The sequence below is a fragment of the Nanorana parkeri genome, unplaced genomic scaffold (assembly GCF_000935625.1).
Source record: "Nanorana parkeri isolate BGI_ZX_2015 unplaced genomic scaffold, ASM93562v1 scaffold1067, whole genome shotgun sequence".
NCBI classification, from domain to species: Eukaryota; Metazoa; Chordata; class Amphibia; order Anura; family Dicroglossidae; genus Nanorana; species Nanorana parkeri.
The window spans coordinates 532,476-554,350 of NW_017307335.1; the positions used below are offsets into that span (position 1 = coordinate 532,476).

At 39.7% G+C, this 21,875-nt stretch overlaps 1 protein-coding gene across 1 annotated transcript in view; it reads right to left on the bottom strand.

The window, feature by feature from the left end:
• PLEKHG1 (pleckstrin homology and RhoGEF domain containing G1) overlaps window positions 1–21,875 on the bottom strand; it is a 52,565-nt gene that overhangs the window by 22,562 nt on the left and 8,128 nt on the right. The window contains exons 2-6 of the mRNA XM_018567581.1: window positions 8,880–8,980; window positions 6,362–6,431; window positions 4,001–4,047; window positions 3,019–3,169; window positions 1,038–1,169 (exon numbers count right to left, since the gene is read on the bottom strand). Of these exons, the coding sequence (XP_018423083.1) occupies window positions 1,038–1,169; window positions 3,019–3,169; window positions 4,001–4,047; window positions 6,362–6,431; window positions 8,880–8,980 (501 nt within the window). The remainder of the gene's footprint in view (window positions 1–1,037; window positions 1,170–3,018; window positions 3,170–4,000; window positions 4,048–6,361; window positions 6,432–8,879; window positions 8,981–21,875) is intronic.

Here is a 21,875-nt window from a genome sequence, read left to right on the forward strand (position 1 = left end):
GGGGGGGGCAGGGGGAAGGGGGGCACAGAATGTAGTTCTGACACTGGACTGGGCATTTAGGCTGCGTTCACACCTGAACGTTTTGTAGCGCGTCCTATGCTCGACGAACGCTCTACAAAACGGTCAAAAAAATAAATAGCATTGTAGTCAATGCCCTCGTTCCCACCCAGGCGTATTTCCGCCCGTCCCTAACGCCCTACAAAACGGCCCACACCTGAAAAGGCCCTGGGACTACTTTGGGCCGTTTTGTAGGGCGTTTTCCATTTGGATACTGCCAAGTAGCCTTTGGGGTCGCGTGACTTTTTTACCGCGAATCGCGGTAAAAAAACGTGCGACAGACGCGCATATTACAATACGCCTAGGTGTGAATGGGGCCTTAGAGACCGCAGAGGTCAAAGTTTCTTGTGAAGGAAACATGTGATGGGGATATAGACATTTATGATAAAAGAATATCACTATTCTTTTTAAACCTGACTGACTAACTATGTCACAGGGTTTGGGCACTGCTAGCTGCAACTGAAAAATGTGTATGTAGAGGACTCCTTGTTGATGCCATGCAGGCCAGGGCAGAGGTCGGATTTAAGGAGGTACATGTGGTTTCCTGCTACATTAATTCCTAGGGACAAAATGCTACAGCAATGAAAAGGAAAGTTATAATCTCTCTTTATAACACACAGAGGAAGGATTGAAACGCACATATCCTGTGATCAGCATGACAGGGCTATCACTCACCATATGTTGAGAGCAGCTGGTCAGGGCTGATCTGGGCTCTACTCTATGCACGGAGCACTAACAAGAAACACTGGCAGAATCCTTAGTCAAAATAAGCTTTTAATATATAGGATAGAATAGGATAGGATTCCACTACAGAAGGTCACCTATTGAGGACAACTGCTAGAGAATTAGTTGCACAGTCTGAACAGCACCACATTTCATTATTATATTTAAATCATAGTATATGTATTTATCTATTTATTATAAGATAGGTTTAGACTGATGTGTAGGAATTCCACTATTACAATGTTGTGAAAACAGACCTGTAGCCGGATGTCATGTTCATGTTTCCGCTTCATGTCATTGATGTGCCATGCAACTCGCTGCATTGTGTCTATAGCATCAAGTACCACATCATATCCTTCTGTATCTTTGTCCAGGTGGTTGGATATCTCCTAGTTCATGGAAAAATGATATATATTTAGAGCTTAAAATAGATGATGTTTCACAATAATGACAAATGTTTCAGTTGTACCACTGGCTTAGAATAGTCAGCCTTTTAATACATTGACAGCTAAATGCTAATGATCCTCAACTACAAAATCCTATTACAGGACACACTGGAAGTTCAAAACAATTGTGGATTGTCCTTCATTGACCCCTTAACGTAAATTCCCAGTGCAAGCTTCCAGCTAGACACATTAGAACACACATGCATCAAATCAAACAAGCATCAAAACAAACAATCAAAATCAATCCAGCTGAAATATTTAATGTCTATGGGCACCAAAAAACCTTCACAGACAACACTATGTTTGCAAAAAAATTATAAATGTACTCAATATTGCAAAAAGAAAAAAACATCCATGTATTAATTTTTTTTGCAAAAAAAGTGTAATGAGCCTTTAAAGGAATTGTGTATTTTTAATGTTGTCCTTTAAGCCACATTAAAAGATTTGCATCCCACTGAATGGTATTTGGCAGTGCCCACTTACCCATTCCCTGGGGGAGCCATCATTTAGCAACAAGGATGGGTGCATTTGGGGCAGCGTTGTTGTGATTGCTCAGCAATGTAAAGAATAGTAACTTGTATTCTCATATAAATGATTGCTAAACCTCAGTGCCATATACAAACAATCAGCAGCATGCAGGGTCGCTCACTAATTTAAGGGCCACACACAGTAAGGCAGAAGTTCCTCTGCTGAAGTTAGGAGAGTCTTTCACAAATCTCTGGCAGGCTTCCAGTTGTCAGACGTGTGTTGTCTCACCGTCTCCTTCTCCTCAGCTCAGTTCCCGCTCTGTCATCAGAACCAAAGAGAACACTCCGCCGCTGCACTGTGGATAGGCAGTGTGATCGGATAGGAGGCAGAGGCATCTCAGGCACGCACAGTTCCTTACGGCCGCAAGGAACTAAGTGAAAGCTGTGGATGTGGGCCCTAGATGTGACAGTGGGCCCTGAGCAGTTGCCCATTGGGTAAAGCGGCCCTGATAGGAAGCGGGACTGCCGAGAAGACTGCCGGCGCCCCTGTAGTCCAGTTCCTAGCAGGCTACTGACTGGTAACTAACTGCTGCACTGGGAAAAATTACAGAAAAAAGTATTTTAAATTGTATTTCATTTTACTATTTATTTTCAATTAAAACCAAGGAATTAATATCCACATTCAAATTTACTAACAAATGAAAGGCCTATCTGACCTGCAAAAAACAAAAAATAACAATAACGCTCTGGTAATCAAATTGAAAAGAGCGAAAACAATCATAATCTAGCAGGAAATTTGTTGTGTGCAGCAAATATCTCTCTAAAAATCAAATTTTTTAAATGTCACTGATTCTAGCTATCTTTATAACCTTTTTTTAAATTTTAGCTTAACCCCAACAGTATTCGTAGAATGTATTCTGTCCCAGAATATGTAAAACTACATGTATTCTAGACCTTTTAAATGTATTTTTTAGCCTAGTTCTTGAACACGTATTTTTGCTTTGCTACTATTCGCTGGGTTCTTCTTTTGTACAGTACATGAATGACAAGATTTTAAAAAACAAAATAAGTTCAGCTATTTTAAGAGACTGTAGGCAACAAAATTTGCTTAATTATTAGCAGTAACAATAAGTAAACAATGACTTGTCTTAAGTCATTAAAGCCTTATTAAGCTAATGTACTCAAGACCATGACTTTCACTGCCAGCCACACCTAGTATTTGATCTTCAGCCAAACTACTCTTGCTTCCGTTCCTTTATAAACGATTTGGAGAACACATTTGTGCTGTCAATTCAGCCAGAGTCTATCCACCTGGGAATACTTACATGCAGTAACAAGTGGTACTTAAGGATCCTCTGAACAGGTTTCAAAAGGTAGGACCCTAATGGAAGGCAGTGCTGGAGGGCCTCCTGTCTTTCCCGGAAGAACTTAGCAAGGATCTTGTTTCTCATGCATTCTGTTAATACAGCCACAGACCTGCAAAAATAGCATAGACTATTATTGTACAGCTCCTTCCAGTGCTATTAAAAACTAAATAACAGGTGTCCACTGAAAACAGATTATGCGGTTTTGGCCAGAAATCTAGAAAATCTTAGTAACATAGCGCTTACCTTTGCAGTGTATCGTATTAAGTGCTTTTTGTGTTCCCATTACCTAGTTACTCCCTCTAATTTTGTCTAAATTTAGGAACATTCCCTACTGATCTGTTGGCATGCTTTTGGGAACTTTATACAAGTCTTTGGCAATGCAAAACCTTATTTAAGCAATAAAATGCAGTTCAGATGGAGGTCAATGCAGGTCAAATGAACCTGTCAATGAATCCTGAATGATCTCAGAAGGCTCTCCAACTTATGTCCCACTGATGCTATTGACACCAGCCCAAAAGCTGTTGACACAAACCTACAGCCAAAAGGTCCCTATGTGAAATGTAACTCTACACAGCTCCTCCGAACTAATTAGTTTACGGGGAGTAATCTGATTATCAGACCGGAACAACAGCCAGAATGATAAGAACTGCTCAGTGGATGTTTTCATAGTGGTGAATAACAGCGAGATGTTCAGACCTAGGTGTCTTCACTGTGAGCATGGCTCTTAGTAATAGCCTGGCCACAGGAAGAAAAAAAGTACATGTGCATTCCCCCCTGCATGTACACCAAAACTGGCTGTGCTGTCTGATAGAGGTGTCTAAAGCACAAGACATCAAATAGGTGTTTAATGTTTTGCCTGGAGTTTATCTTTAAAATCTTGTTTGTACCATCCATACAAGTTTAACATATTGTCTAAACTATCAGTGTTCAGTAATCTTACCTTGGGTAATTTGTGCAATACTGTGTATAAATATGAAACTCTTCACTCTGGAGGGGGAAAAAAAGGATTAATTGATTTTACAACAGTCAGCATTGTAAAATATGATTTCTAGTAACCAAAACTGTTGGTGACAAGTTCCATTAATACTTTTGATAATCTTTGTGGCTGAAAGCTGGTTGAGAACACCATGAAACTATATAGTGCATATCCAGCATTAGCTAAAAAAAAAAAAAAAAAAAAGGCCTAACTCGGATAACTGGAATTGCCCAATCAAACCTAAAATGGAAAATAACATTTGAATCATATAAGTCTGAACCAGAGTGGAACAACACATATTATGGAACAATGCATACAGTTTCTTTTTAAACAAATCCCATTAGTCTCACACGCTGTCCTCCCACATAGACCCACATTCAATAAAAACCATACAGATATGAATTGCAGGCCCAGAGAAAGATATATGTGTTGTGCAGTAACACGAGGTACAATAGAATGTACTGCGTCTTTGTAATTTATGTAAGCAATCCTTAATACTTAATCTGCTTTGCTTGTTAGCCGAGTATATGCACTGTTCAAATATACATACTATACATTTTATCTTAGATACAGCACTGAACAGAACATGAAAAATGGAGCTCCTTAAGGGAACAAGAGCAACTAAGATTATGCTGCGGAGAATAATGTATGTTTTTTTTGGCATAAAAAAAAAATGCAGCTTTTCCAATTAAGAATCTTGAGGGCAAGAACATTCATAATGAAAAGTATATAGAGTACTAATTCTATTGTAATTTTACTGCGATTTTATAAAAATTAAGGAGTAAATGGGGGTGAGTAAAATTAATTGACACCCAACAATGTGGAATCAAAAAATATAAAATCAGTACCTCTAAAATAGGCTAGATTGAAGGAAGTCATTTATAAGGGAGAAACAATCCTAAGGAGAGAGCTGGGAGACAGAACTCAGAGCTACAGACTAGGCAGAACACCATCTTAGAGGAGAATCTGTACCAAAAATGGAATGGGCCTAAAATAGTAAAATAAAGGATACACTAAAGTTAGCTGGAACAACACAGCACTAAAATAAAAGGTGCCCTAGGACAAGTAGGCACTTAGCTAAGGAAGGGGAAAAAAATAACAAAAACCATTTTGGATTATAAAGGAAAAACATTCAAGCTTTATACACCTAACCCTTAATTTTAGAGAAAGGAGACTTGGATGAACTAAACATGTCCATTTAAGGAATTCATAGGAAGCTGAAAGGCTAAAGGTGGCCATACACTCTACAACCATCGCAAGACTTTAGTCTTGCGATGGTTGTACAGGGATTAAAAAAAACGTACGATCTGCCTATCTTGGACAGGCAGATCGCACTCTCGATCATCGCAAGCCCGCCCCCCTGAGGGGCGGGCTCCCGATGACCGCAATGCTGAACGGGCAGTGTGCGCGTGCGCACACCGGCCCGTTCGGCATTTGTCTTCCCAGCACCGTTCTAACCAGCCGAGAATCGTACGATTCCCGGCTGGTTTTCGAACATGCTGGTTCGACAGAAGACGTGCGACCGTACAGTAGAAACGGTCGCACGTCTCCGTTCACACTGCCCGATTATCGTACGAAAAACCGATCGCATACGATTATCGTACGATAATCGTGCAGTGTATGGGCACCTTTAGAAGGAAATCTCTAATCCCTGGGGATCTATGACAAAAACAGGAGCAAAATTGAAGAACCCAAATCTGTAAAGGAGGATTTCAAGTACCCCAGAGCCCTAAAAAGGGAGAGGGTAGAAAGATGATCAATCCCGATAAAAAGTGGAGTAGACAAAACTGAAAAAAAAGGACAAAAATATGAAGTCTGCCCGAACAACACACTAAGGTGCTTAGTGTAGAACACATTGCAATTGCATTGGGATAATTGAATGAAACCCCCAAAATGTGTTTAGGTCAAATCAGAAGAATAAGAGAATAAGAAAATATTTCCATAAGGAAAAGGGGAAGGGACCATAGTAACGTTTCACATGAAAATAGAGCTCAGTAAGAAACAAAAAATATCTTCAAAAGGGCATATGGAATTACTGATTGCATAAAGGAAACAACAACAATAATATATGTGAAAAAATAACACTTGCTATTCAGTACAGCAATCATAAGAGAGGGAGGAAGCACACATTTCTAAAGCTAGCATTCAGGAGCATACATTTAACAAAATAAATAAAATGGGTAGTAGTAGTCAATTAGTAATTAGTTGTTGCTACAGGATGCTGTGCAGGTTTCATTTCATAATTAGTTAAAATACCAAACTTTGACAAATTTGGAAACAGTAAACTAAGGTTAGCACTTTTTATTGTGTTGAGGTTCTACATACCTTGGACACAAAGCATTCAGCTATGGCAACAGGGTCATTGTCACAATTTTCCAAGTCTTGAAGAAGTTCACTAAAAAAAAAAAAAAAAATTACAAATTGTTAGAAAATTATGACCATAGCTTTAACTGTTTAATTTGTATGTAAAATATGCAAACAGAAATGTCAATTGCACTTTAAGCTTATGCTGGCCCTACACCTATAGATGGTCTGCAGATTTTCTATGGTCTGATGGAAAAAGTGCAAAAGATTCCTCCATCTACGCTTAACTGTGTTGATGGAGGAATAACCCACTGGGCCAAGATTCAGTATCTTGCTAGTCGACCTCGCTTGCTCTCAAAATACCTGAGCAATGCCTGCATCCAAATCGAATTGTTCAGATATTTTGTCAGCCAGCGGGGCCGACTAGCAAGATACTGAAGCTTGGCCCAGTGGGAGATTCCTCCATCCACACAGTTTAGCGTAGATGGAGGAATCTGTTGCACTTTTTCCATCTGACCATAGAAAATCTGTGGATAATCTATAGGTGTATGGCCAGCTTAACTGGAAGCTGTTTAGATGTTTAGAAAGTACTTAATAAGAACATAATGGCAAAATTCGGAAAATGATTTTTCTGACCCTCATGTGCTCCAGTGCCATGTCTTAAAATTCAGGTTTCCAGTATATAAGGCTCAGCCTGATACACAGGCATGGATAATATATTGCACAACATTGGTGCCAATATTTGCACGGTTCATCTACCTTCTCAAAGAGAAATTCTCAGATGGCAAATGGAATGCACAAAGATCGTATCTTTAAAGGTTCAATCCCTCTCTGTTCAAGCTGATAAAGGGTGACTTTTATATTTGCCATTGCTTTTCCCATCAATAAACTTTCAGTGTCTCTCCACCTTAACAGCAAGGTGAGACTTGCAGATATTTACCCCAGTGTGATATTTCAGACTAGGCTAGTGAACTACAACAAGCAACATTAGCACTTTGCACACCTACAACATTAGCATCTTATCTATGGTATTGGCTTCGTGCTTTATACTTGGATGTCACATGTAGCAAAAAGTGACATTTTCACTTGCTATGTGGCAGCAGCAGTCTACACACTCATCTGGAGAGATCTCCAGTGAGGATAAAAGCATTTCACCCAGACTAAGTTGTTGATCCCCCAGTCTACACACTCATCTGGAGAGATCTCAAGTGAGGATAAAAGCATTTCACCCAGACTAAGTTGTTGATCCCCCATTCCATCCACCCAAGAGATTTGTGGGCTTCTGCATACCAGCCATTTCTGCTAACTGTTCCATTGGAGGGAAGCTGAAATCTAAACTTGAGATACAGTGGCTGCAAATCTAAAATTCCAGAATTCCTGTGGTAGCACTTGCCTTTAATAAACCTTCATACCAAACGGGGACTGCCGCCACTTTTAATTGTGGGCGGTATAACCTTTACGGACTAGGGAGTCTCTAAACTGCTGGACAATTCTCAGTTTGTGTCTCCCTGTCACAAAGGCTTGTTACTCTAGAAGTGTTGCTCCAGATGATTTAAACAGTTGCTGAGTTGATAAGGAATTATACTACTGCCATTTGTCTGCCTGTAAGGATCCAAAAGGTTCTGTTCTCATTTGAGGGAGTAAAGTCCAATGATCAGGAGAAGCTGAACCTGTCATTGAATCTTTCTAGCATTCCAGGGTATTCCATTTGTATTCACAGTGAAAGGCAGCCCCCCCACCAGGACTCACAAATTTCCATCTGGTAGTATTGGGGATTAGGGGCCTCACCTGGATGTTAAGAGTTTTATTGTGGACTGTGCTTTTCAAGTTGTCAGTACTAGTTAGCAGTTACTATTTAGTCATCTTGGTAATTAGCATTACTAAACTATCTTTGAATGCGGTCTAGGTATACAATAGCAGAGCAGTATATTCTGAATTTGTGTCTTCATACCCAACCTCTTTACAATTTTAGCAGACAAAAATAAAGTCAGGCTGGGTCTGTTGTACTGCCATTCTTTTGTTACTAGGTGTTGGGTCACCATATTCAGGTAGGTGTTGTACCCGCATATTTATTAAAGCAAAGATTTACGGGTGTGCTACACATGACACTCCATTCATGTCAAAGGACCTTTCAGCTCCTCTCGTTACTATAGAGGAGCAATGACACCTTAAGAAATATAAACTGGAGCATGTATCTACTGTAATTGTGTCCCCTTTTGCATAATACTGCATTAGGCAAAAACCGTTTATAAGGCAAAAAGCGTTTATAGGCTTTCAGTTATCTGCAGTGTTCATCTAAACCTTCAGACAGCACTACTGTTGTAGAAAACCTGCAATTTTGACATATATCTGCAACAAGCAGCTGATATCCATGGGTGCCATTACAAATGATTAGGAAATTATTGTGAAATGCGCCAACTGCAACGCGGTTATTCAAGGAAAATAGATTATACAGTCTATTGGCCAATGACTAAGAAAACATTTTTCTAGGTATTCTGGCTGCCCTTTCATTATTAGTTTTAAGAAACTATCACCTTACCTATTGAAATGGTATATATCCCTTATATTTCCAAACAGAGCAGATCGATCTTCTGATCCCAGGGAAAGTCTTCTTTGATCACATATACAATTAAGATAATCCTAATAAAGTTAAAAAAATAAAAAAAATAAGTATTTTACCAAGTACCTAATTAAACATGTTAAAACCTTTGAAGCTGTTATTTTGGTTGCCCATTCACTGCATTTTGTGGATAAAGACCTCATCTGTATAAACCATCCAATTACTTACCTTTTTTCACAAAAGGGCAGGAGAGGAAAATAGGTAAATGGGTAAAAAATCTTTATTGGGAACAACAAAAATATTTATGTTCATGTTAGTTAGAAATTTTGTCTTAGGATGTACCCTCTTTACAAGGAAGATGGGGGATTTGAGATTTTGACTTTGTCTCATGACCACCATCAATCTCTGGGCAACTGTAACTCTTAAGGAAAAAACACAGACCAAAAAATAAAAAATTAAGGCTCAACTCCAACCAAAACCTTTTTTTCAGAAGTGAGTGAAATCTTTTCAACAAAAACATCAATAGCCCCCCAAAAAAACTAGCACTAAAGTACTTCCATTTGCTTGTAACCCCACTGGAGAAATTCCATTAAGTTCCTGTCAAACTCTGACCAAAAGATTCAGTGTTGCTTTCATTAAAATGTAGGTTTGTGTTTATGCATTTAAAACTAGAGTTGTACAGCCTGTAGCACTATTTTTTTACTATATAGTAAAGCAAGGTGCTGAACCTCAACGACACTGGCGACACTGCTTGGTCCATCAAAACACTTCAAAGTATGCCGAGTGATCAATAAAGTAGCATTGGCACACCCGTGAGTCCTAATTCTGCTTTCTCCTCTTACCAGCATGTTTACTGTCTGCAACAAAGCCTAATTGGCCCTTAGTGCTGGTCATTCCTCTGACAAGGTCAGCGTTGCTGTTGATTACTGGAGTCTGAGGTCAACACAAGTTTGGATATGTACACAAGCTAAATTTAAAATGTTTTTAATGATTTTTAATGAATCAGTGATTTTTTGTTATATATGCTTTGAGTTCAGCTAAACTGGGAGCTACACTGTATTTGCATACATTACAGAAGCTCAGGAACACAATGGCACCTGTTTTCTCAGTGCTTCCCACCTCTATGGCATCTCGGTGTACCTATTCAATGGGTGTGGGAAACACAGCAAGCAGCATTTGACACCAACAGAACATGCTCAGTCTCATTTGAAAACTTAGTATTTATTTACAGCTGTGTGACCTTATGCCTCGAGCAACCCATCTTTTAAGATCCCAAGTCAAGGTCAAACATTTGTAAGCAAAAGTAGTCAAAAGAATATCCTCCAGGCATGGAGCCCCAAGGATGAGCTCTTATTGTATCTGAATTTTTTTTTGTGAGAGAGAACAGATACTGTTATACTGCAGAAGATTAATAGGTGAAAAGACAGACGCATGACTTTTTCCAATAAACTGTCTGAAATAATAAAAACAGAGTACACAGAAACAGATATTTACAATTTGGTTTCAGTTACACCAAATAAACCTATTATTTAGTACTGTCAGTTTGTAGACTACACAAACCTTTTGAAGGGCTATCTCACACCATGGTTGCAACAGAACTGCGTCTGTCTGCGCAGCTGCAGTGCAATATGTTTTGCCGCGTTTTTATCATGATTTTTACATATTTTAGGCTTAAAATGGGCTTTCAGGTGCAGTCCAGTGCGTTCCAGTTTGCATGCATTTTTGATAAGTTTTGATGCCTTCCACTGCGATCAGGTGCAGCTAAAATGTAGCGAGCAGGATTTTTTTCTGACTCCATCGGAACTGACTGCACTGGTGTGAACAGAGCACCAGAAATCCCATTGGAAAGCCTTGTGACGCGATTTTGATGCAGCTGGCAAACTGAAGGGACTGCATCATAACTGCATCTCGTGTGAACTTGCCCTAATTCCCCAAACTTTTTATTTTGTTTTTGATAAAGAAGGGAAGGATTAGAGCTGTAATAGTCAACTTGGTTAATATAGGGCACTCTTAAAGAATACTATTTGAGGAGATCTTTTTCTCCAGCTTCGTCCTTAACTGCCTCTCAAGAAAATGACCAAGTGGAAGTTTTAGAGCCCATTTACACAATTGCATTGCGGCAAGGCATGTTACATTCATCGCTGTGGCGCAGTACTACTCATTCTGAATGGCACTCCCAACACATCTTGCCGACAGATGTGCATTATAGCGCAGTGCTCAGCCAGAAATGGTGCATTCACCTTCACTGCATCACAGCAGTGTTTGGAAGAACCTTTTTCCCCTTTCAACTTTACATCAAAATGTACACAGAAAAATATCCTCATCTTCTCCATAGTTTCTAAATGGTCATTTGTATACATTTAATGAACTCAGAGCAATTATTATATTGCAATAATTCTTTAGTAACCCTACTATGAGCATTAAGGGGTTAATGCCTTCACGGGCAATGGTCATTGAAAGGGTATTGCACATACCCTTGTTAGTAATCACTATGGGGTTAATGCACATACACTGGGGACTTGTCATTGAGGGGTAAATGAAGACACACTGCTGGTGTAAAATATGGTTATTGGTACTGGTATGAACTCTTTATACTGGAGGGGCCAGCTCAAGTGTGGTGTGTATGTGCTAAGGGCAGAATACAAGTGAAAAGCCAATGGGTGGGCTGGGGTTTGGATGTCACTGTGGAGCAGGGGTAGCCAAACTCCGGCCCTCCAGCTGTGGTGAAACTACAAATCCCATGATGCATCTCTCTCCGGGAGTCATGTCTGTGAGAATCTTGCAATGCCTCATGGGATTTGCAGTTCCACCACAGCTGGAGGGCCGGAGTTTGGCTACCCCTGCTGTAGAGCCTGCTCTGTTCAGCTAAATTCAGGATTGAAGGCAGAATACTTTATGAGATATAGGTTACGCAGAGTTTAAATACTACTTATCTTAGTCTATAACATAATATGCAACAGTACTCAAGAATGCCTTATCCAAGATATATTTTTATTCTTTCGATCTTGGAGAAAGCTCATTTACAGGCTCTAAAATGAGTCAGTGTATCGCTATATAAATGATTAAAAAGGACAATAAATCATAGGTTTAAGGGTACTAGCAGGAAGTATTACATGTCATGACATGACATAGGATACTACATTTTTTTTCACGCCGTCAGCATAAAGGATTTCATTTCCTACATATGATGCATGATGTGCTTTCCTAAAAACAACCACTACACACAGACCAATACACATCTAAATTAATTTAAATAAATTAAAAGCACAGTTCCCAGAGTACAATATTAGTAAGATGAGCTCAGTATGGATATCCACACACGCGCTGTAAGAGTATGGACAAGGTTGAGATCTGGGCAAACCACACCCCACTGTGTATGGACAAAAAGAGACTGAGCTATGAGTTTATAAGCAGTTTTGCAATGGAGCCTTATGAACGCTTATCTGTTTACAGTGCCCAAATGAGCTAAGATTTTGCTATATGAATACTATCTTGACCTTACACAATAAGTGTATTATTCTAGTATTGTGACATGCATTGTGGCTAGAAATCTTGCATACAAGGAAAGGACATGGCATATTGCATTTAGTTGTGCAGTACAGGTGCAGCGATTTACCCCACAAAGATCCCCATTAAATGTCTATCAGGATGCTTTGGTTGCATGAAAAATAGAACATATATAAATGGGGTCTGGATCTACAAGTTGAGCACAAACAAAAGCTAGCAATGCGTGAAAAAAATGACTACTGCAATATGTGGATATACAGTCTTTCAATTCTATTCAATATTTTCTGCACAACTTATTTATGGTCTGCAGAGATTCTCTTCATTTAGAAACAACTTACTTTAAAAAAAAATATTTTTAAAAAGTCACATGATGTTGGTTCACTGCTGTCTTAAAGGAGAACTATGGGGGTCAGTGTTTTTCCCCATAGTTCTCCTTAGGGTAACGGGAGGACACAAACTAGCGTCCTCCCGTTACCCTAAGCTCAGTATACCGCGAGCTACAGCTCGCGGTATACTGAGATGACGCAGCCGGAGCGGATCCCGACGTAGATGACGGGATCCGCCCAGCTGCGTGAGTGACAGCTGGCTCTGCCTATCTAGAGGCAGAGCCAGCTGTACCCGCCCCCTCCCCCGTCCGTTCTGCCAGTCAGCGCTAGGCAGATCGGAGCGGGGAGAGGGGAATCCAGCCCCTCCCCCTGTCACGGCAGAGAGCCGTGACAGGATCGAGAGGTGAGAGAACCTGGTATGTGTTCACTCACCTCCCGATCTACTGAGCCGACCTGTGACAGTCTCATTGTCACAGGTTGGCTAGAACTATGAGGTGAGTGGAAATCACTCATCTCATAGTTCTCCTTTAAGTATTTAGCTTTAACTGAAACATTTAAGTTGATGTTTTAACTTTTGCTCCTTAGTTTATCCAGATCTAAACTGTGTCCATACTATTACAGATTGTGAAGCAATGGGAATTAAAGCGTATCTAAACCCAAAAACAAAAATGTAATATATACAGTGTAGCAGCTTACCAGTCCTTAGATGTGTAGCTGCATTAGTTTTCACTGTATCCATGGAAGGAACCATGGTTGTCATCCAGGCTGAACTTCAAACATGTCTTCTTCTCTATATCTTCATTACATGGGGAGGAGGGTAATTACTAGTTTACAAATGGAAGATTACATTGTTTGTTCTTTAAGTTTAGCCCTCAGGAATTTACAAGGATGCTGCCTTTTCTGAACTTGCTGAAAAGTTTAAAATTAATTGAGCCACCACATCTAAGGACTGGTACACTGCATTACATTTAAATTTTTCCTCTTGGGCTTATATATTCTTTAAAGTATTAAACGCTCAATCTTTTTTTCAATAATAAATCCAGAACAAATATGCATTGCCCAGCACTTACACTCATCATGTTTCTGAACAGCTGGCTCCTACTCTCTCAGCTCAGCTTCCCTGAACATCCTGTCCAGTAAAATATCACAAGAAGTTAAAAAGCAGTCTCTAGCAGCTTTTCATCTTCTCCCATGGGGAAGGGGGGTGGGTGGGGGGGGAGGGATTGGAGCGGGAAGTTGGATTGACTTGCCCTGCTGTGCCTGTGTGTTTGTGGAGACACACATGGTTCAATAAACACACAAGAGTGACTCCATAGGACCCTGCAAGGGAAAGGAGCTACCCTAAGAGCCCATTCACAGCAGGGCGGTTGCGGATCAGTGCGGTTACCGCGCTGATCTCGCAAGGGAGGTTTTGGAAGTTTTCAATTGCGTTTCAGCGCTAAAAACGCCCAAAACCATGCTGACTAGCATGGCTCCATTGAAACCTGTATGGAAGTCGCACTGATCAGCGCTGCAAAAATATGCAGGGAGCAGTTCGGGCGGGGGGTGGTTCGGTCCCCATAGCAATGCATGGGATTGTTCATGTCAGCAGATCCGTGCGGCCGAATCCATGCAGCCGAACCACCCCGGTGTGAACGGGACCTAAAAACGGATATCGGGGCCAATGCTCAGGAGAGAAGCTGATTCTGCAGATAACTAGGACATCAAGAAGCAGCATCCATTGTAAGCGAATTAGCATTTAAAATAGCTTAAACACATTTTCACTTTAATATCAATTTAAGGTTCCATGTTATAAAGAAAAATATGATACTGTCATATGAAATGTGGGCTCTTTATGGTATAAATGTATATATACCTTTGTGGATATCCACGCACACACTTACACAACAAGAACACTACTTCCCAGGATGTAAAATACAATATCAGCGGTCACAGAGGAGTTCCATTTACACTGGTTATGAAACTCCACTCTAATATGGCATGTCAGTCTTTCCATGCCACTGTTTGGAAAATATCTCTGGGGCAGCAAAGATACGTCCATGTTTAGCTCATAACAGGTGTACTTTAAAAGTAATGTCAGGTTTATTTTCAACGATGTAGAGTAACTGAATACACAGTGTACTAAAGTGTGTGTGACACTGACAATATAGAAGAAAGGGGACAGTTTTTACACATTCCCATTCTGCAAATATAGGTGAAAGGGGACAGATTGCACACATTCACATTCTGCAAATATAGGGCAATCTGTATCAAGTTCCAGCATCTATTCCACAAACTTTAAGGCAATGCCCAGATATTTGTGTAACTTTATATACCCTGCTCACATTCAGAAGGAGTGTGCGGTCATCTGGGATTCATTACAGAAACTATGCTTTTGTTCAAACAGTTTTCCTGACTTTAAAAATGTAATTATTATTACAGGCCTCAGAGGTTGGACTTTCCAGGCTCACCAAGTAACTAGAAATTCTTTTTGTAGTAATGCTCTCAAAAAGGCCAGCTATTTGTAGGAAATGTTCAGTAGCAGTGAGAAACCCCACCAAAATGACATATGTTGTGTTCACCTGTTCAGTCAAGTCACACAATCCAGTGCAAACAATCATAGTGGGCAATTAAATATGCAATTCTACGTTAATGACAACACAAGTCAATGGAGACTGAAACAGGGCATCTATGAATTTGTTTTTCTTTTGCTTAGGTGCATCAGAATGTGAAAAACTCTAAGGTCATGTGGTTCCAAATGGCCTGGGTATACTAGTTTTGTATAGCTCCAGGACCAGATTTACTTTCCCTGCTGCCCCAAAGCCAGGTTCCGCAATGCGCCCCCACCACACCCAATCCATGGAGAATGCCAGATAGTGGGAATGGCAGGGTTGGTTTGAATTTGTTTCTTTCTTTATCTCGTCATCTTTTACTTTTTTATTATAATTTTTTATCTTATTTTTTTATTTAGAAATATTTTCTTAATGTTTTATATTTTTTTTATTATTTATGTATATTTTACTGTATTGTTAAATGTAATTATTACTTATTATTTTTTCATTTTATTTCAATTATTTATGTAATTATTTTTTATCAATCTTTTTCTTCACTAAGCTTTATTGGTATAACACAGAAGATAACAAGCCCCTGTGTGATAAAATTTGGAGGTGACAGGTTCTCTTTATTGAACCTGTCACCTCCAATACAGAAGTTGCAGCACAGACTGCTCTCCCCTCTCACTGCATACAAAGAGCAGCAGGGTTACTTTTAACCCTGCCGCTCTGCTCACTGCTCTCCATCCTGAAGACATCGGCACCCGGAGGATGGAGCCAGCATGCAGAGAGGTAGGTGCGGGGGGGGGAAGACGGACCGGCTGCAATCTAATTACAAGTGATCTTGAGACATCGCCAAGATCACTTGTAAAGAAACAAGTGGCTTCCCAGTTCTACATTTAGCCCTGCTTGTGCAAAGTAGGGCTAAATGTAGAAAACAAAATTACCGCCTGGCGCCCGGAACACCATGTTCCGGGCGACTGTAGACTTCAAACCTGTGCCGCCCCTCTGCTCCCTGCCGCCCTGAGGCCGGGCCTCGATGGCCTTTTCGGGAATCTGACCCTGCATACCTCCCAACTGTCCCTCATTTAGGAGGAACTCTCCCTCATTTGGAACCAGATCCCTATGTCCCTCTTTCCTGCTCAATTGTCAATCTTTTTGGTCTGATGTACAGATATCTGATAAAGGGTTCTACTTAACTAGCCAAATTCTTATTCTGCCCTAAAACCTTCATCCTATCTCTTAGTTATCAAGTTTACTACTTGGAAAAGTCTGTAAAAAAATAAAAACAAATACATTCTAGGTTTAACTGCTGCTGGTATAAATCCCTCCCAATTTCACTATCTTGCTGAACATGGACAACCTTTTAAATTTTTTTTAAATACACAACGTTTGCTTATGTGCTAGTAATATGTAGTGAGGTTATGATTTGTATGTTTGAATAAGGCTAACATAAAAATAAACCCAGGAAGCATTCGAGTGTACAGTATCTAGTTTTTTGTTTGCTTTTTAGGGCGAACAATATTTTATGCAGGTGTGAAAGAGAAATGCTTGTTCATGTCTTCACCACACACTTTGTAAACTTCACAGTCTTTGCTTAAACAGCTGCAAAAGAAACAACTAGAACATATTAAAGGGTACAAAATTCAATGATATCACATTTATGTTTTTGAACTTTTACTGCATTTTGGCCTGGATGATTTTACGAAGCATCACAAAAGAGCTTATATTCTACATATGTAAATATTCTAGCTTCAGACAAAAAGCTTGATGGCTGTGTGGACACAACCTGACCCAGAGCATGGGCAAATAATGAGCAGACATAACACCTACTCCAATGCCGGGCTCATCTTGGGAAGTAATAAGAAATCAAGTTTTGTCAATGATTCTGTTTAGAGCAACTATGCCATATGATATCAGTATTGATCACTGATAGTATAGGCCTCTTTAAAGTGAATTCGTAGCAATGTAATTAACATTCAAGTATGACCATATTCTTGACAAGTAACAAATTAATTTGAAATGTAGAACAAGTGAACAGATGTAGCATTTTTGCGTGTTTGATGCTTTGTGAAAAACAGCTCACATGGGAAGCAAGACGTGCATTTTGGTGCATGCTTAAGGGCACTTCTAAGTTGCCGCGTTAATAATAGCACCACAAGTGCAGCATGCGCTTTTTGTGAACACATGTAAAACCATGTGCACAGCAAGAATACATTTGGCCATATATAAATATATAGAGCAAGTGCTTGTTGTTTCTGCTGTGAAATTTGGGAATTATTCCACAGAGGTCTGTGAGAGTTTATTTTAAAACTTAGGTATTGCTTGTTAAGATTATGTTAATACTCCAAAGATCATAACCTGGTAACAGATTATAGTCTGAGAAGGCTGTTTCATTTGGGAGAACTAACAACGTCCAGAAAAATGTAGAAGGGCTTGTGATTGTGTAGCAATGGTCATTTCATTATTACCAGCCGAACACAATTCAGTGTGTGTCAAGGAATACACAGACCACATTTTTACAGTTCAGCTAACCAACATTTAAACTGCATTTTTTTGAGAGATGTATAACTCCATATACAGACACAAGTATAATCATTTGCATGAGCAGCTGGCACACTGACTTGTAAGACAGTGAGCAACTATCTAGATTTTGGCAAAGAATGTTTCCAAAACGGAAGTATTGCTGAATGGCAAGAGGTTGATCACACTCTGCTTGTCGATTGTGGCCATGTGATGGGTAGATCACAACCTCATCATGCCAACCACCAGCTGCTGACCCTGTCCCACCAGCTCAGACCTCAGATCATAGTAGCAATAGGCATTGCAGAGGCAAGGCCTAGAAACTCCTTGGCTCTTACAAGTTATATGACAGAGTCGAGGGAGCCCCTGGTGTACTTCACTCACTCAGCTGGGTGCCGCTGCATCTGAGGCCTGGTGAGTGAATTTTACAGAGGAAGGGGGAATTTTTTCTGGGGGGAATTTTAGCTTAGGGGGTAGATGTTTGTACTGGAAGGGGGATGTGTCTATTAGTTACTCTTGACCTTGGCATTGTGTGTTAGATGTACTACTGATGTTCACACTTTGCAACACATACCACTGACTCCTGCGCTGTGCATTAAATACTACTGACCCCTGCACTGTGCATTACTTACTACTGACCCCTGCACTGTGCATTACTTACCACTGACCCCTGCACTGTGCATTACTTACCACTGGCCCCTGCACTGTGCATTACTTACTACTGGCCCCTGCACTGTGCATTACTTACTACTGGCCCCTGCACTGTGCATTACTTACTACTGACACCTCCACTGTGCATTACTTACTACTGACCCTGCACAACTGTGCATTACTTACTACTGGCCCCTGCACTGTGCATTACTTACTACTGACACCTCCACTGTGCATTACTTACTACTGACCCTGCACAACTTACTACAGACCCCATGCACTGTGCGTTACATACTACTGACACCTGCACTGTGCATTACATAGTACTGACCCCATGCACTGTGCATTACATACTACTGACCCCTGCACTGTGTGTTACATACTACTGACCCCTGCACTGTGCATCTCTTACTACTGACCACTGCATAGTGTACTACTTACTACTAACCCCACATTCTGCATTACGTACTACTGACCCCTAAACTCTTTTAACCTTCCTTACTTTTAAATTGATGTCATGTAAATGGTCTGTGAAAGCAGAAGTGGCTGAACAGTAAAACAGAATTACATACTGAACAAAGGGGCGAGAGAGGCATAGATCATGTTCTGTTGGGGTGGCACCTTCTGTAGCTCACTTGTTCCTTACTCATACATGCAGGAATACTGTAGCTTTGAAAATGTAGGTACAGAGGCATACTGAGGTTGCTTGGTTGTTTTCAGATGTGAACAGACACCAGCGGCATTCATAGGGCTAAGCAATGGATCTGAACTGGCAGAATGTTGAAGATCCCAGCTCTCAAATGACAGCAGGAGCAAGGAAATATATATATTTTTTAAAAACTTTATTTTGGCAAGTTTGTTTGATTTGAGTGGATGGGTTAAAGAAGCTGTTGTAATACACATTTACTATTTAATCTGTAGATTTTTAGCGAAATATTAATTTTTAGCGAATGCAAAATATTAAACTGTGAAATTCCTATCATCTCCTGAAGAGCAGCCAGACACTCAGTGTTCACAATAGGAGTGTCTGCAAAAGCCAATAAGAGCCTGTTCCTACCATATGCAATATTGTATGTTGCATGGTATTTTACAGCACAGAGAATATGCAAAGATCTGAAAAAAGCGAAGGGAAATAAAAAAAAAAAATCAACAGAGGATCTGAGAGTTACACACACAAAAAAGAAATCCTGGACTTTTCATAGGAAAGATAGAAAGCAGCCTCAGAGTAAAGTTTGAGACTCCCTAGATAAACAATTGTAGTCTCAAGTGTAGTTGTCATAATAAATTGGCTGAACATGTTTCTGTATTAATCTAGGAGTAATCTCATTGATGTATTATACCAAATGCACAAGCATTCTGTGTACTGTAACTAAGGACCCAGAAAGGCCTCCCACCGTATAAATGTAATAGTATTCTGGCTGACACCAGGTGGTTTGTAATGGAAATCTTATATAAACAGCACACATTGACTGTGGTCGTCTGGGGCGTACATGTTATTCTCAGATTCGGAAGTTGAATTTTCTGGCTAGCCAAGAATTCTGCAATTCTTCACATGAACTTCTTGGGTTAAAATTAAATAAATAGACTGAGTCAGTCTATAGAGGTCATTCAGAAACATCAGGGACAGGGTGTATTTTCTTTACACATTCCCTTCTTAATCAAATCTTAATGTACCAAATAAAATGCATGTGAACACGCTGGGACAAGCAGAAAGGCTGCAGACTTCCCTCAAGGGCAACCTGATGATATAGCAGCCTACATATACACTGTACTTTAAAATTGTAAATATTTTAGAGGATCAAGTGGTTTAAGGATGAAATTAAATGCATACCCCTCAACTATCCATGATTTATTACTGTCTGTGTTCCTCCCTTCTTTTTAGCTTTAGATATACTTTAAAGTGACACTAAACTCAGGAGATAAATCCTAAAAATGGATTCAAGTACCCTATTAACAGAAATGTATCTCATTTGTGTATTACTCGGCTGTAGATCCTCAAATCTTCTCTGAATTCATGCGGACACTGTCCTTCCTTCTGGAGGGTGGCTACTTTTCTTCCCCATGGTGTTGTAAAGTATCCAACGCTCCAAGCTCGATTCTGTGATGGACTACAACCTCATATTTAGCTTTCTTATTTGTATTGAAGTTATAGTCTATCACAAGAGCGAGCTTGGGGTGGTGGCTACTTTACACAGGGAGAATGGGGAACAAAAGTAGCCTCCCTACAGAAAGGAAGGACGGTGTCTTCAGAGATGATTTTAAGATCTACAGCCGCGTGATAGACAAATAAGATAGTTTGGGTACTTGAATGCATTTTAAGACTTAACTCCTGAGTTTAGTGTCATTTTAGGGTGTCCACATAATATCTTTAAACAGGTTTGTTACTTGTTGTAGCCATTCTAAGTATCAGCTAGTGGTGTACAGGAAAACCATAACTTATAATCTTATTTATCTTCATCTTTTGCACCTACATTAAAATCAACTGGGCAAAATAAATTTTCCAGCATATTTGAAGATCGTTTTGACTAAAATAGTACTTATTATCTATTGGACTACTGAGCTTTTTTGTTAGCTTTCAAATCTGTTGCATTACTTGCAACCTCCACTTTTTATTGTTCGCTTATTAACGTCCAAGTATCAATAGTAATGCTTAGATCAGTTATAAAGTTAAGGAAACTACAATGTACATGGATGGCCTAGTTCTCTTTTCAAAAATCTCAGGTTTCTGCAGTGGAGATTAGGTAGTGGGACCTAGACTAAAGATACTTATGTAAAGCCATTTCCTGACAGCTTAAGGGTATGGACGTTAAAGATTTCTATAACCTTCCACCTTAGTAAAGTATTACATTTCACACAAAGCTAAATATGTCTTGTTCAAAATCATTGTCCAATAAGAAAGTCTTCACCTTATCTGCACCTGACCTGTAGCCTGACCCCTCACCTGAACAGCTGTTTTTTTTTTATTGCCAATTTTTGTGCACTTTATTTTACGGTAAGGAATTAGTGTCTCTCCCTTCTAGAACTGTAACATTTTTGGTAACTTTTATTTGGAGTGTGAAATGCTTGTAGAATCCAGATCTCATGAATAATTATAGTGGCAGGATAATCAAAAGTAACTTTGTCTTTTCAAAGATAAATTCCGTTGGTAAATCATGGAGTTTAATTTATCTGGATGTCAGGCCAATCAAAGATTAAAAGGATACAACTTCTTTTTAAAAAACAGGCCAGTCAGTCAGTGCAGAAATTGGGTAAATTTCCCCAACAAGGACACAGATAGCAATAAAAACTGGCATGCATTTCAACCTTTCCAAGATCCATCCAAACCTATAAAAAAAAAAAAAGTGTGGCTAAAAAACTGGGCTTAAAAGGAGAACTATAAGGTGAGTGAAAACCACTCATCCTCATAGTTCAAGCCGACGTGCGACAATTAAACGATC